Source organism: Cyrtonyx montezumae, unplaced genomic scaffold, assembly GCF_038088225.1.
Source record: "Cyrtonyx montezumae isolate F1298 unplaced genomic scaffold, pur_monq_1.0 scaffold_3, whole genome shotgun sequence".
Taxonomy (NCBI): domain Eukaryota; kingdom Metazoa; phylum Chordata; class Aves; order Galliformes; family Odontophoridae; genus Cyrtonyx; species Cyrtonyx montezumae.
In genome coordinates this window covers 94,882,091-94,898,705 of record NW_027072034.1, presented here as the reverse complement: position 1 = coordinate 94,898,705, position 16,615 = coordinate 94,882,091, and the positions used below count along the sequence as shown (strand labels likewise).

The 16,615-nt window shown below is 42.6% G+C and overlaps 2 protein-coding genes across 2 annotated transcripts; both read left to right on the top strand.

The window, feature by feature from the left end:
* The first annotated feature begins 7,221 nt into the window (after window positions 1–7,221).
* LOC136051438 (dystroglycan 1-like) lies at window positions 7,222–10,245 on the top strand. The gene is made up of 4 exons (XM_065740879.1): window positions 7,222–7,497; window positions 8,476–8,708; window positions 9,292–10,076; window positions 10,178–10,245. Exons 1-4 carry the CDS (start codon window positions 7,222–7,224, stop codon window positions 10,243–10,245), a joined length of 1,362 nt encoding a protein of 453 aa, XP_065596951.1.
* A 69-nt stretch (window positions 10,246–10,314) lies between these two features.
* LOC136051595 (dystroglycan 1-like) lies at window positions 10,315–16,386 on the top strand. Its single transcript, XM_065741095.1, has 3 exons — window positions 10,315–11,018; window positions 12,830–12,970; window positions 15,026–16,386. Exons 1-3 carry the CDS (start codon window positions 10,361–10,363, stop codon window positions 16,198–16,200), a joined length of 1,974 nt encoding a protein of 657 aa, XP_065597167.1. The 5' UTR covers window positions 10,315–10,360; the 3' UTR covers window positions 16,201–16,386.
* Window positions 16,387–16,615: the final 229 nt, after the last annotated feature.

Sequence of the window (16,615 nt, the reverse complement as noted above, 5' to 3'; positions counted from 1 at the left end):
GCGGAGACAAAGGTCACATTATTCTTGTTGGCCTCATCTTACAGCCAAAGAATATAAACAAACAAACAAAAAGAACCCTCCACCAAGAAAACAGAGGAGAGCTCTTACAGGAGAGTGAAGAATGTGTCAGAATCGTCGTGCAATACTGCACTGCACTAACAGACCTGTAATCAAGGAGCATGCACAGTCCTTTCTTTCCCCCAGAATATTTAGCTCTAGCACCCACACTTTCCTTAGCATTAAATTCACCTCAAACTTCAAGAGTTTCAATAAAGACCCTTGCATACCTCAACATGAGTCATTCATATACTTTGCTGGGTCTTGCAGCAAGTCTCAATCCATACTAAAATGTAGCAGCTTGTTTTTCTTTAATCTGTGGTGTATTTAACATGTATTCAATCCCCTATCAGTGACAAAGCCAGGACTTGGTAAGTCATATGATTCTCCAAAGATAAGGAAGCAGAATCCTGGCTGGCTGGCTTTATAAAGGTTTCAGTAGGTCTGCAATTATCAGTGCAGTCATGAACCATATGACACTTTTGATCTATCATTCTCTGAGCAATTCTTAATTTAATCTACAACAAGGAAAAAACTGGCATAAATAAAAAAAGAAGTGAGGCAGAGAAGGAGGGAGAAACAGAAACCAAATCCCATAGATGGCTCTGGGCCAACCAAATCAAGAGGAATATGTCAATATTGCTATCAAATTCAGAATAAACCCAAATATTATTTCTGCTGTAACTGAGAGCCAAGGCAGCCATGTTCAGTTCCATCTGGCTCCACATCCCCACAGATGATGTGGAGGAAGATGAAGCTGAGATCATTGAGAGAGAAGAAAGGGAAGTAGAGGAAAGCCAGAATCCATTTGTTCCACTGCTCATAGAGCAATTTGTTTAGGTAATTGCCAAAGTAAAACATAGAAAGAAAAACATCTGTGAGGAAAAACTGGTAGGAATGATCTGGCTGTACATTTGCTTCCTACTCCCCATCAGTCAACAGCCTCTCACTATCTGCAATGCAAGAAAGGCAGAGGGGGAGTTTTGCTTTAGGGCTTTTTTGATAGCTTTATGATTCAATTTAAACAACAAACATGGAGGAAGGAGAGCAAACAGACCAACTGCCTGTTTTTCAATGCCTTAGAAACCTAAGGGTTAATGAGGCGCACCGTGGTCTGTAAACCCAGCACTGGCACAGGCATCAGACTGCCACTGGCAGCACCGATGTTTTCTTTTGTGCCTTTCTCATAACTTCCCAGCAGGGCTAAATTAACAGACCCTATGAGAAAGACCCACCTCTGATCATAAGGGAATTAGATTTTCCATCTTTCCAGCAAAGAAAATAGGAACGATCAAATGTGAAAAATGCAACAAGTGATGGCAACAGCATCTGCATTTCTGGAGGACAATAGAGGGGCAGTGCTGGAATTAAGAGCATTTTAAGCCAAATTCAGGACTGGTGCCAGGGGAAGAGAGCTCTGTCACAGATTCTTACATCTGCTGGGAGTAAGGCTAAATGGAGCCCATTGAGCACGACAAAAACATTATGAGGTTATTACAACAACTTGTTTGAAAATGTGCAACGGGAAGCCAGCAACACCAGATGAATACAAAACCCGAGCCCAGGAGCAGTGTCAGGCAGCATAAATAAGGTTTTGTCCTCGTGTCCATTATGAACCTTGTGTTTGTTGTTTGGGACATAACCCATTCCCTTTAAAAAAAAAGTAACCAGAGGGCTGGAACTTGGCAGGCCAGCCTCCATCCTGCTGCAGTGTCTGTGCAAACTTCAGCTCTGCTCAGACTCCTGCAACAGACAGGAGAAGAGCAGAGGGGAAAAATAAGAGAACAGCAATTGGCCAAAAGGTTTCAGCTCCATTTGCCATGAAGGATGGTTAGAAAAACACTAGATGATGCAACTTCTAAAATCTCTTTTGAAGTGTTGGCCCGAGCTTGTTATCAGCAGCAAGAGAGAGATACAAAGAGTGTCACAGGCTTTCAGGTCTCGCAACAAATGGAACAGAAAGGTAAAGCCTAAAGTCCCACGTTATGGGCAGCTCCTCTTGCCTCTTTGCCTAAGGAGAAAAATGACACAAAGCCAAGCTACAACACAGCACTTTCAGCCAAGGCAATGGAGTGAACGTCTCCTAATTAAATAGTTAATATCTTCAAAAAGGCCCAAATTGTATTGCCTTTTCAAATTTTATAAAAAGACAGTGGTTCATCATAAAAATTGAAGCTTTGCAATTAATTTTTTACTTCCATTTTTGGAGAATTTGAGATGAAAAAAAAAAAACCCTAAAAACAGTGACACTTTGTAGAATGAAACTATTGAAATAAATGGTTTCTTCTCAGTTTTTGAACTCTCCCGAGGAAAAAGTCTAAGATGAATCGGTGAGGGCTTGTCTGAGCAGGAAGCATTTATCTGCTCAATACACAGCTGTAACCATGTCAGTGCCTTTTTACCACAGCCTCTTCAAGCTCAGTTAAACAGTTTTCAATATCATAAGGTAAGCTTTAAAGAAAAAAAAAACATAAAAAAATAAGAATGCTTGTAGCAAAACAGGGGCATTCACATGGGTAGTTAAAATTAGATGTAACACGAGAATACATTCATGACTTGGCTTTCATGTCTAAACTTTCCCACAGAGATGATTTCTCAGAGGAAACATGGGGGGTGGGAGGGAAGTGAGGTGGGAAATGAAGATACCTTCCCAAAGAAAGGCGGAATGGGAACCAGAAGCAAGTAAGAACAAGGCCTGAGCAGCATTCCTTCAAATGCTGCTTTCCTTTATCTTTTCCACTCTCTCCCCCATTCACTTTACAAGAAGAAGAAAGGGATGAAAATGGGAGGCAGAAACCCACAGATGAAGACTAGTGTGTTTGAAAATTGTCATTTTTTTTTTTATTATTTTGTTGTTACTGTTTTGTTTTGAATTTTGAAGAAAAGACCTGAAATCTCTATTAGAGATATCAAAATGTGACTTTCTCCATAGTTTCCGTTAAGTCACATTGGACATTTGCCATTTGGTCCCATGGAACATACAGATGGGGACACAGCCCCTTGGTGACAGCACGAGATGTCCTCCAGAACGAATGCTGTGCCTCTGAACAGAGGGATGTGGTGGGCTCTGCCTGTTTTGTAAAGGCCAGGTAAAATAGCATCTCTTGGAAATCAGTGCTAATTGTGCCCTAAGGGTCTTTTTCCCTGGATGGAAGGGGTGTGTTACCATGACCATGCAAGAGCTGCCATGCCTGTCACAGAAGGCCCAATGCCATAAACACATAGGAACATCCAGAGCATACAGGCTCCTTTTTTCCCACCATGTGCATTTGTGTCTTCCCTAACACCCAGTCACCAGCTGTCTGTCTTCCAGAAATAGACAATTCCGTCCCTGCTGAAACTAAGACAACAGCAGCACTCCAAACGGTCAGAAACTTCTCCCAAATTTTGCAAAAGACGTATGCGCTGACAGCCAATGTGAAGGCATATTGCTGCACGCCAATAGACAACTCAAACACAAGAATCTTTCCTGGGAACATGGTAGAATTTAAACGGGGGAAGTTGGAAAAACACAATACTGACCAATTCAGTAGAATGTGTGCTACCACCATGCTTCCTACCCATGATGTCGATGCAAAACACTGAGTGCTGGCCTGGTTTGCACTGTGTGGGCTGCATGGCTGTCAGCACTGCCAGCTTCAGACATTCGCAACAGCAATGAACTTGGCCTAAGAGAGCTCAAATACTCAGTCAACCCCTGTTTTCTGAATTTCTGGGGGCACTCGGGAAATGTTTGATGTTCCAGTCTTTCCTGATGCAAAGGAAATTGAATGTGGATAAAAGGAAGCAAGAACTGCCAAGCAACTACTTGTTTCCAGGTGCTGGGGCTTTAAACGTTATGAAAAAACCTCAGTGTAAAAATATTATCTGTGCAATAGTCTGTAAAACTCAACAGTTTCAGGCTGTTTTGGGTGTTGCAGTAGGGGAGACCCCTGAAGACGGCTAGATATGAACTGAACAAAAAAAAAGCCATGGAGAGAGCTGAAGAAACAGAGAGACAGGGAGCAAGAGAAAAGCCAGAGAAGAGACAGAAAAGAACAAGAGAAGCCAGAGAGAACAGAGAGAGGAGTCATAGAAGTCAGAGATGAGCCATAGGATGCACAGAGGACCCATAGTGGAGCCATATTGATGACAGAGAAGCTAAACAGCCAGATGAGAAATAGAGCAAAAGAGACAAGGAGGTGCAAGACGAGCCAGAGAAGTGCCAGAGGAGAAACAGAACAGAGAAGGAGAAGAGTAGGAAGCAAGAGAGGAGATACAATGACAGAAATGGTAGGGGTTGGAAGAGACCTCTGGAGATCATCAAGTCCAACCACTCTGCTAAAGCAGGTTCTCTACTGCAGGTTGCACAAGGAAGTGTGCAGGCTCTTAAGTATCTCCAGAGAAGGAGACTCCACCAACTCTGGGCAGCCTGTTCCTGACTCCTGTTCTTCACTCTGACAGTAAAGCAGTTCTTCATTTGTTTGTGTGGAACTTCCTGTGCTCCAGTTTCTCCCCACTGCCCCTTGTTCTATTGCTGCTCACCACCAAAATGAGTTCACCCCCGTCAATTTGATTCTTGCACTTCAGATATTTATAAACAGTGATGAGATCCCCTCTGAACCTTCTACAGGGTGAAGAGTCCCAGGTCTCTCAAAAAAGCCAGCATGAAACCAGAGAGGAGATAGAGAAGCCAGAGGTGCAAGAGGAAAATGACTGAGAGGAGACAAAAGAAGGCAAAATGGTGCCAGGGAGGAGATAGGAGACAAAGGTGCCAGTGAAGCAAGAGAAGCTAGAGAACCAGAGGAGCAAGAGAAGAGTCAGAGACACCAAAGAAACCACAGAGAAGTCAGAGAGGAGACAGAGAGCAGATATAAAGCCAGATTACATTGCACTGAGACAGAAGTACTTTCAGACAGGAGTCTTTGCTTCTGGATGAGCTACATTTATTTACAAGTTTTGCTGCATTTAGACAAAAATGGTACTTTTGATCATTTCTGATTTTATCAAAAGGCTTTCATCTCATATTTGACCATGTGCCTCTGTTTCAATTTACTGAAAAAGTGAATTATGAGCTCAATAACTGTGCTATAGTGAGAATTACAGGAAGCCAGAGAATTTTTAAAAATCTTATTATGTTATGCTTCTATAGCTCCTTTGCGCAGAGTTCTAGTTTATAACTGAAGAGTCAATGTAGCGCGCGATGTGATAATACTTTACCACATTTGACACTGCAAAGCAAAGGCATTATGTTTCTCAAGCAGTCCAAAGTTAATTCAGAAGGATGCAAATGGGAGTAAGACCTGGGGTGCGGTGTTTCCCATCCCCTGAGCTGCAGCTGGGGCCAGGGGGCTTCAGATCCCTGGATGGGGGCAGATATTGCACCTTCAGGTGGTGTTTAGGACCTCTTTCAGATCACAGCAAGAAGAGTTCTTGGAACATTGCCATCAGGGTGCTCCAAAATGATGATTCATGCATGGTTACATGGCAATATTTACGAAGCTCTTAGGAGGCAAATCCATTAGCGGAGATTAGTCAGCTGTCAAGAGCCCATTCCCTCATATAAGAGTTCTGTTCTCTAAATAAAAGTTCTCATCTGTAACAGGAACTTCCACCCCACCACCTACTCGCTCATTTCATAATTCTGTAACCGGTGAGTTGGGACATGCCATTGTGTTTTCTCAGATTGCAGAGGAAAGTAACACAGGAGAAACTGACAATGAAAAATGAAGATTTGACTGCAGCAACTTTTCTCACCATAATTGAGCGTAATCAAACAGCTTTTGATTCATTCAGAGCCAGTTCTGCCTGTGAGGAAAACAGACTCGGCTGGATGCAGCTTCATCTCCGCCACAGCACAGCAGCCACCTCGAGTGTGAGCACTGAGCTCTGCAGAGTAGCTCCTTTTGTATGTTCAGAGTGCCACAGCCTTCCAGCAGGACACACCACAGCCTCCAGGAAACCACTCTGTGGGTCAGAAGATATCACAAAGTTGTTTTTTTTTTCCCTGTACACACAAATACTTGGGGGGTATTGATTACTGCACTGGTTACCATTCCTCACTCTATCCAAAGAATAACTCAGCATTCAAATGGAAGGGACCTGGGCAACACGGCATGACAGAAGAGCTGGCAGCTACTACAAAGCGTGGTGTGCACAAACAGAAGGAATAAATGGCTCAGTCAGCAGAGCAAGACAGATTCCTAGACACATGGCTGCGGGGTTTGTTTGAGCAAGACTCATTCCTGGACATGTGGCTATCTCTACGCAATGAGAGCTGTGGTTTTCAAGATGTCCAGCTGTAAGAGCTGTAACAAAAGGCATTGCTCCTTCAGTATTCTGGGTCCAAAAGGTTGTTCAGGCTTTCCCAGCTGTATCAGTTGGTTTAGGAAATACTGCAGCTGCCGCCTACAAATATTTTTCTCTTGCATGCTTTGAAATAAACCTACCCTAAGCAGAACAGACAAGGCATACTGCAGGCCCCTCTCATGCAAAAGGTGTTAGCTTTGGAAGCCACTCCCAGCTCTGTGAGAGCCTCACATCTGCAGGTGCCATTTTACTTCTTAGCACTGCTTTTCTCTCCTCTGAAAAACAGCAGCAAGTCAAAGCAGCAGGAGTCCAAACTCTGTCTTTGCCTTCAGTTTGCTTCACGCCACACCAGGTTTTTCCCTTTGCCGCCAGGACACCACAAACCCTGCCAGGTCGGGTTACTGCTCTGTCATCTGGCTCTTCTAAGCCATATGTTGAAGGCCCCCCCGAGGAGGCCCTCGTGTAACATTTCAGCTCCTGGAGACCAAGGGGTCTTTCATCTGAACAGGAACAGCGATGGGAGCAACAGCAGCTGAGAAGCGTTATGGGTTGTCTCTGTGCTACAAGGTACTTTCCCATGAGGGATCTTCAGCTGAACGGAGCAGCAGCAGTGAGTATAGAGGCTTTTAAAAAGTCTACAGCCCACCCCAGATCCAGCTGTGGGCTGAAACAAATAGACTGGAGGGCTTCTAACAGATGCTGCTTTAAGCCTTGCTTCATTTTACACCTTCCTGCTCCCTCACAAGATAAAATAGACTGATCTAAAGTGCATGTGGTTTGGTTTTCTTTTTTCCTCCCCTTTCCCTTACAGATCGAAAGTGCAATGAAGTAGCAGCACCTATCTGCTAGCAGGGTGCACACAGCTGCTGCCAGAGGATGGATGCCCGCAGGAGCCCCGCAGGCACCGTCAGCAGGTGTCCTGCCACAGGGTCCTGCTCACTCCCAATGCAGTTTTCACCTGCGCTCCCTCTTCTCTTTGCACTGGCATGTGTCGGTGTAAACACGTCCTCTACGGTTGTCAAGGAGTCAGATAACACGTGTGAAGAAACAAAGGCCCTGCAAGGAATCCCAGATGAAACAGTCCTCGTGGGAAAGATATTCTGTTTTCCAGTGCCAGTATTTGCCTTTCAGGGTGCGATAACTCAGTACAAGGTAACGCTGCTAAATGCACTTCTTGGTAGAAACCTTCAGCAAATAGGTATTCACGTTATTTTTAAAATTAACTCAATAGAAGTCTCCCTCAGAGTTGCACTCTAAAGAATAAGAAACAATGGCAAAAAGGTAACCACTGCTCTTTTCCGATGTAACAGTCACTTAGTAAGCAAATAGAGAAAACCCACGCACGGGGTGTACTTCGTATACCTGCAGCACGAAGAATGTGAGGTCTTTGAAGTGGGCAGAGTTGTTTTGTTCTCTTAAACATAGTGACAAGCACTGCAGAAAGACTGAGGTTCACCAGCTCTGGAACACCAGCTCATTTGCAGCTGTTTCTGGACTTGTTTTTCCTATTTAGACCATTCTAGCTGTAACACTACAGGGTCTGCTCCAAAAGTAATGCCTTCTATTTTATGATGATGACCCACAATATCAGAGGCAGATGTCGGTGGTACGGCAGTAAGGGTTGAACCTTTCCAACAGTATTCCATTACATTTTGTTGCTGTGTGACACATAGCAGCAGGGGGCAGTCTGACAAGCTGGTATCTGACACAGAAGTGCGCATGAAGTGTGTCACTGAATTCCTTCACATGGAAAAAATGGCACCCATTGACATCCATCCACACTTGGTGAACATTTATGGACACCAAAGAGTGGATGAAAGCACTCTGAGGTGGTGTATTTCTGCAGTGACAATAGTGACACGAAAGACAAACCATGTTTCTGACAGGCGGATTTGTATGAGTGAGGCATGTGGCTCTTGCTCATCAGTGCTGAAAATGCATAGCTGATGCTGAAAAATAGTGTTTTGTAGCTGAGAATTTGTTCTATGAACCAGCATAATTGTGTTCTTCATCTCTATTGTAGTTTCCATGGAAATAAAAAGGAAGCATTACTTTCAGAGCAACCTACATAGACTAGAAACATCTAACTCCTTTCTGTAATTGTTGAACTTCCTTCCTCTCATGGAGCAGGTCACTTTAGCCAGTGGTGCAAATTTGCCAAGATGGCTGGACTTCAATCCCAACACAAACATGCTGCAAGGACTGCCAATGACTGGGGAGACTGGAGCGTACCTGCTGAGCATAACTGCCTCTGGAAGAATGTGCACCCAGATCACTACTGTAAAGTTCACCATCCATGTTCAGGACAGCATTTTATTCCTGGACACAGAGAAGAGCATGAACCACATGCCAAACAGGCACCAGTGAGTACCGTCAGCTGCGAAGGGCCTTTGCCCAAATCTGAATTAAAAAATGAAAAGAAAGAAAAGCAAGCCTGCTAGCAGTGGGGTGCTGATGCTCTAGTTGGCTGCTGACAAGGGATCCTCCAGCCTCCCTGCCCCAGCTGGGAACTGGAGCTCTTCCTCTATGGGGAAAGAGGCAAGGCCATCAATTACCTTTGCAATACGCTTCCAACTTCCACTAATGATACTGGGATTCTTTCTTAATATAAGAAAGAATAATTTCCAGTCTGATAGACAACAAACAAATCTTTTAATTGAATTACTTTAAAGTCAGCATCATAATGGTAGTATTTGGTAAATCCGAATCATGCTGCCATGCTCTAGATCAGCAGTGGGGTCAAACATAGCTCTTGCTGAGTTAAAGGAGGGTAGAACATTCACATATCCAGTAGGAGAAAGTTTTGGATGAAGAGGTGAGGTTATATATGATATATGTGCATAGGAAAATGGATAAAACTCAAACGAGTATCTTTACAAAATGTGGGTGAGTGGGGTCAGATAAATAACCAATGCAATTTTGGAATTTCAGCGCCAATCCGGACAGGTGTGGGAAGGAACTTCCCGTCACTTCTGCTGAAATCATTCTCTCTACTGGATCCAAAACCCTGGAAGCACAGGAACGTCTCTATATCGCGTACACGATTGCTGAATATCTCCATCTGGATTCCTCCCTAGTAACCCTGTTGCAGTACACAGATGTGGTGCATAGAGACTTGCAGAACCTGACTGTGCTGGCCAGAGACACTTCACACATTGACTTCACAGTGAACCATTATGTAGGACTCTCCTGGCCTGTCAAGTGTGGAGAGCTTGCTGTGCTCCGCGAATTCATTCAAGTCCTCCAACGCAATATTGATTCACATCATCTCTCACAACTCCTAGGATATGAAATTTCAGGCTGGAGAATTTTTAGGAGAGGAAGTTACAAAAGAAAGTCTCCAAGACAACAGCGCAGGCAATTAATGATCACACCAACGCCTATGTTGAAAGTAATTAGAATTACTCAGAGACCAGCTGCAGTTGCTCCCCATCCTTTGTTCTCTGCCGTGCCAAGTCCTTTACTCTTACAACTTACTGTATCACCCACCCAGAGTTTATATGAAGAGAGTATAACAACAGCAAGTTACAAGTTGCAGAAGAACATCCATCTTGTAAGCCAAGAAAGTTTAGTCACCTTAAAAATGGACTCAGCACAGGACTTGCCAACTAATAATCCAGCAGCAGTTGTTGTGTTTGGAGACACTAGTACTCCAGAACTTTCACCTTCACTGGTTCCTAAATCAGTGACTCTCTTCACTGAGCTGGAAGTGCTGCCCACTAGAATTCCTGGCATGTCCTTGCTGCTACAGCAACCTGAGCCTCACGTGCCTCAGACAAACTCATATTTCCATTCTAGTGAAACAGAAGTATATGGATTCCATTTCCTACAGGACATCACCTCAAATACAGACCTGTTCTCCAGACCTACGTACACTTTGATGATAAACACTCTTCATGAACGGCCTCATACCTTGACAGAGGTATTTTCTTCAAAGATGGATCTTCATGTATTTTTGCCACAAGAAATGCCAGATTACAGTGATAAGGCAAAAAGCCACTTTCCAAAATCTGAAATGCTCTCCAGTGCATCCCCATCTCCAGAGAGGTTTCTGTCTCTGTTCCCTAACACTTTGCTAACAGCCACAGCTTCATCTCATTTCATATTTCCCATCAATTACATGCTTTCATCTTTACCATCAAGCAGTAGCCCGAGCCAGAAGTTAGCTCACGGCCATGGACGATTAACTAAGTCTTCTCCAACTATGCCATCATCCAATGGGCTTCCATTTATCAAAGGAAAAAGCACAGTTTCTTCCGTGATCCAATCAGAAGCACAGATCCTCTATTCCAAATTGAATTTCCATACTGAAATATCAGCCTACTTTTCTAGCTTTTTGTACAGCCTTTTCCCTGATGAAGCTGAAACACCTTATGAATCAAGTCTGCTCATTCTGTCCCACGCTGATAGCACTCCAGTTCTTACTCTTACACCACCAAATACACATTCTATTAATGGTAATAGCATGCTTGAAACACAGAAGCAGTCTGCAAGCATTTTATCCACAAAGGAATTGCACTCAGGCAGAGATCTGGGAACAGGAATGATTTTGCCAAGCATCACCAAGCCTACCCTGGAGTCACACAAAATCTCAGATGTCATTGTTGATGCCATAGAATTAACCCTGGTGACTTTATTTACTGCCACTTCTCATCTGTTCAACAGTATGACAGGTACGTTTTAAGATTTAACTTTCCCTTCGTGTTATTTTCTACTGTGAGAGTCCTATCAATAGATCAACTTCATTTACTCTGCATCAGCACAACCGTGCTGTGCTTTGGATATGTCAGCAATGGAGTTCCTTGTAAGGGAAAGTGATTTTTTCACTCAATTTCATGCATTTCCCCTAATGACAGCCAGACCCAGCTCTGGCTGTCCTATCTCAGGGAAGATATGGACCCATTGAAAAAGATCCCAAGGAATACAATGATGGTCAGAAGACTAGAAAACATGACATAAATGGAAATAATTAATCTAGACGACTGAGGAAAAATTCAAATTTATGTAACAGCTTGCTGAAAAGATGAAAGAACTGCTCTCCACATCCCACATCCCGTGGGAACAAAAGCAGCACTAATGACTAATACACTTAAGTTGATGTAAGTTAAACACTAGATAAACTTTCTCAGAGCAAGGATAATGAGGCATTAGATAAGATTGCTCAGGGAACACTGTGGATGTAATTAAGAACACAGAAACAAATCTTTATCAGAAATGACACAAATGTTGCTGAGCATCCTCCAGAGAGAAAAATTAGACTAGACATCCCTTATAGTCCTCCTCCAAGTGCATAAATCTGAGTCAGGCTTAAGTATAAGTTAGACTTCAAGAGATAGCATGTTCATAGCACCAGTTGGGTAAGTCTGAAAGATTATGCCTGAATCTGCTTCCATTATACCTTTAAAAAGATATACGACAGAATTTAAATACCAAGTGAGTTCAGGCATTCAGAGCCAAACCATTCCTTCATTCTACAGCAAAGTCATTGCCCCTGTTTGTATAGAACTGGCCCAGTAAATGCTCTTCTGAAATATTTTCTTTCTAAAGCACTTCTAGACCTATCCTATCACAGAATCACAGAACTGTAGGTGTTGGATGGGACCTCTAGAGATCATCAAGTCCAACCCCCCTGCCAAAGCAGCTCCCTAGAGCAGGTTGCACAGGTAATCCCTTGTGCCTATACCCAGAGTGCAAAACAGCAGCTTGAAATGTTTAGGTTTGTAATCAGGTGTCTAAGCAACCAGCTGTGAAAGCCCAGTTAGACAACACTACCATGATACTGCTATTAACATTTGCAAACACAGTCCATCTAGAGATTTTCAGAACTCTCTGCTCCGGTGAGAGAAACTGCCTGAGTAAAGGCTTCATTGATTTTCCAAAGGGGAAGTTGAGCATTACCCAAGCAGGAAATATAGTCCTGTTATTCCCTCAAACACTGCGCTTTCCAACAGCATTTTCACCTAATGACTAAAATCTAGAATTGTGATTTACAAGTTATTAAAACTAATGCCTAACACATCAAGGGTGTAAAGCATTGCAAGTATTTTACAACACTGTTGCAGTATTTTTATTGCAGTATTCCGTACTTCAATGGCTGAGAAATTAAGACAGAAAAAACGCAATATGCCAAAGCCCACTGAAGGACAGAGCAATCTCACCGCGGTATTCCCGCTGAAGAGCGGTGCTGATGTATTCAAGGCCCACGTAGCAAACCAGTTCCAGAGATAAGATCAGAAGCCAGCTCACTTTACAGCCACAAGATAAGAGTCTAACTAAAACTCAGACCCACACTGCTTTCTTCTCCAGCTTCCTTCCCATGGCCCTAACCTCGCTGGCAGATGTAGACAGAATTCTTAAATACATGCCATAAAAGGTTTTAGAACATATTCCCAACTGTATAGCAAATTATTAAAATAAGATATTTTACATACATTTAAGCAATCTTCTACCAAACACTACAATAAATAATACCTTGTTTTCACAGAGCTGATTCAGACACTACCACCACCACACCAGGAAGCAAGTAGCTTGCAATTTCCTACTGATGAAGCACTACAGTCTACAGAAAGTATAGGGATTCTTCCTACATCTTCCTTTTCACAAGAGCTTCAGAATAAAACTCCAGGTAAAAAAAAATGCCTTTCTACATACTGATGTCATCATCCTCCTTAGTGATCCTGCAAGGTGTTGTTGGTCTCTGGTACCAGAATGGTGCAGTCAGAACACTCAAAGCATCATGCCCTCAACTTTGTGCCTTTTGAATTAACCTCTTTTTTGTATTAGGTAGTAGTATCTAAGGAGAGGATGAGCCTTAGGGCTCTGTTTTACTAGATTGTTCCCTTTCCTAGCATTGAAAACACACATAAATGAGATCTAGCAAGAAGAAATGAACATCTTCTTCACAGATAGAGGGATTTCTCCAAGTTCTCATCTTCCCTCTTACTCTTTCAGCCTGCCAGCAAGCTTGACCCAATAGTCAGACATTTCCTTTTCAAATTCATCACTACATTTTACCTTCCTCACAGCTTACTTAGTGTCTGCTTATATATTCATTCACACGAGCTCTACGAACTGGGCAGATGTGTTGCTGCCAAGGCAAATGCTGCCCCAGGCAGTGTATCTGCCATCTCCAGAAGTGGGGTGATGGTGCTGGCACCCTGTGTTTGCCTGATTAACCTGAAATTATTCTCAATGACAGGCACAGCTCAATAGTGCAAAGAAAACCCCAAGACTCTCATGAAACTCCCAGACAAGAAATCTATGTTTAGTGTTGTCAGTAGAAAATGAAACGATAACACGTGCTAAGATTGACCTCATAAGTGAGCTCCATCTCTAAATCTAATGGAGCACTCACCATCAGAGCTGTACCAATTCTTTACAGAGCTGAGTGTTGTTTCTTCAAGCCTTGCTTCTGTTTCCAAAGAGAACATCTTACTCAGAAACCATACACTTTTCTGCAGTGGGAATCTCAGCTTGTGCGAGCACATGGCAAAAAGCTCCTGTAAATTTAATTTGGGAATGAATATAAATCATTTGAGGGAAACTTGCTAACGAGATACCCATCCCAGACCCTTTGGCAATTAAGATATCGGAGTACTATGCAGCCTCCTGCTGGGCAGCTTCATACTATAGTCCCCAGTGATTTTAATGCACTATCCAGTTGTACAAGTAAGGACCTCTAAGGTCACATAAACTTCCTATAACACAAATACTTGCCTGCCAACATGATGTAAATCCATCATTTGAGAAGCATACTGTGGTATTTCTTTATATTATATTAAGATACGTTTTGGGGAAGACCTTACTAACAGATTACACTAGATAGAAGTGTCTTCACATTTGTTTCAATAAACACATGGCTGCTAAACATGCTTCAACATAACAGAAGAATTATAAAGTCACATGTAAAATTTACACCCAAGAGCACAAGAAATTGTCATTAAGATGTGATCAAGGGCAATGCTTTACAATATTATTACAAGCTTATCTTAAGTTTCAGTAGAAGTGAAGTGAGTCTAAAGTTTCCTTTACCAGTTCTCAGCATTTTCCTTGGTCTTTTTCAGGCCAAAGGCAGTGTGATGTAATGGGCACTCGGCCTTTTTAAGTAAGGCCCATCAGTTGAATGAAGGCTAAAGAAGAGAAAACTAAAGCTTGTTTCTTATTTCTAAAACAGTGAGAATTATTTATCATACCACGTGAAGGAAATTAAAAAAAATAATAATGCTGAACTGCTCTTGTTAGTGTTGGGTTTGAAAGAATACAGATAAAATAAACAAAACAAAGTGGTAGATATAGTTATCATCCGTGTATTTCAGTCAATCTCACACGGAATAGCGTTTGATCTTAAAAGGTTAGGGATCTTAAAAGGTTAGGGGGAAAGTAAAGGTTACTAATGTATTTTGTTCTTAGTGCAATCATGGAGAAATATTTACAACTCTTCAACGCATCTCCCCAAAAGATGCAGCGGTTGTAGTCAGTTACTCTTTTCAGGTAGGCAAAGCCATAGTTGATGTCCCTTCACGTTGGTTACAGCTCTGCTTTGAGCAGGTTGCCTAGATGACCTCAGAGGTCTCCTTGATAACATATTCCGTAATCCCTTGAGAATGGCAAGACTTCTTTGCTATCATTCAATACCAGATTTTCTTCATAACCCTTTTCTTTTCCTCGTTCCTCTCTAAAGGGCAAACAAACACTTCTCCAAAGGTCGTTCATTCAATCCAATTCGTAACAGCAACCATTGGATACCTGTTCTCTCTTCCTGTATCTGCCAACACATTTTACGATGAGGAAGATGGCAATTCAACTCAGTTATCTTTACAGTTAATTCCAGCTGATGGCTCTCCAGTGGGATCAGAAAGCTGGCTTCAATTTAATATGTCTCAGCAGACTATGCATGGCTATCCCCTTGATATTGATTTCCAGTATTCACCTCAAGAGTTCGTGCTGTCTGCCACAGATTCAGGGGGACTGACTGCCTGGCAGTCCTTTACCATTTCGCTTCTGAAGCCCACACATGTACCATGCCACCTTTACACCATCAGAACCAAAAACAGTTACTACTCCTTCTTGAGAGAGAGGAAAAGGATTAGCTTATTTCTAGAGAAGCTCTCCTTATATTTGAACTCCACCAATCCCAAAGACATTGTGGTGAGCACTCTCAAACCTGGGTCCACGCTAATCTCATGGTACAACAGTTCGCTGTGTACAAGTGCCAACAGACCTTCCAGCTGGTGCGCAAAAGAGGAAATCCAGGAAGCCCTAAGCAAGCTACGAGTGCCGGATGGATATGTTAGCCCACATTTCATTCAAGCAATGTTACCAGAATACAAGATTGATGTCATCTTCAACATTTCATATAGTGATAACTGCTTTCCCTCCACAAAGCCATTTGGTGGGTCTTTCAACAGTACTGTGCCTACGCTTCAAGGCTGGGATGACTTCAATATCATAAAGCCTCCAACGGCCTTACTAAGCAGTCTTTGTGTCACTGTTGGGCTGGTTCTGCTCACATTAGTTTACTGTTCTTGCAAGTACTACAGCAAGATTCCTGAGTCCAAGTTTATGACATTTCAGAGCAACTCCCAGCTTAGCCATGCTGATGTGGCAATGGATGTCCTGCAGCCTCGCAAAGTACCTGTACATGAGTGTGGGGGATCACCTTCACCACCCTTACAGCTGCCTCCTTTGTTATCACTTACCTCCCCAGAGCAGTACTGCAGGTCAGTAAGGTTATCTCCTATCATACCATCTTCCCAGCCACCAAAATACCAACTCCCGCCCTGTTATCAAGAAGGTAAAACTACCCAAGATGACCACGGCAATATCTGTAGGTTTAAGATGACATATTCTAAATGATAGTGAGATCAAATATACAAATAGACAATTTGTATGCAAGGAAGTTCTGTCCTTATCACACAGGAAAGAATTAAAAAAAGCTAAATAGTTAATTTGACAGTTTTAGATAGGACATACATTACGTAAGCTACGCCTAATGAAGAGGCATAAGCAGAATCAGAATCCTGAAAGTAAGTGTTAGAACAAAATGTCAAAAACATAAGGTAAAGTTATCTCTAGATAGGATGGGCAGACCACTACGTCTGTACCAGTCAGAAAGCGTATACCATACTGATGCTAGTAGGAATGAGCCAGAGTCCAGTAAAACCTACTTCATTACAACTCTACACATTTTGTGAAGAAACAGTAGAACTGTCAGGAGAACCATAAAAGCCAACGTTTCCACTGAAATTTGAAGGCCCTACAAGCCCCAAGT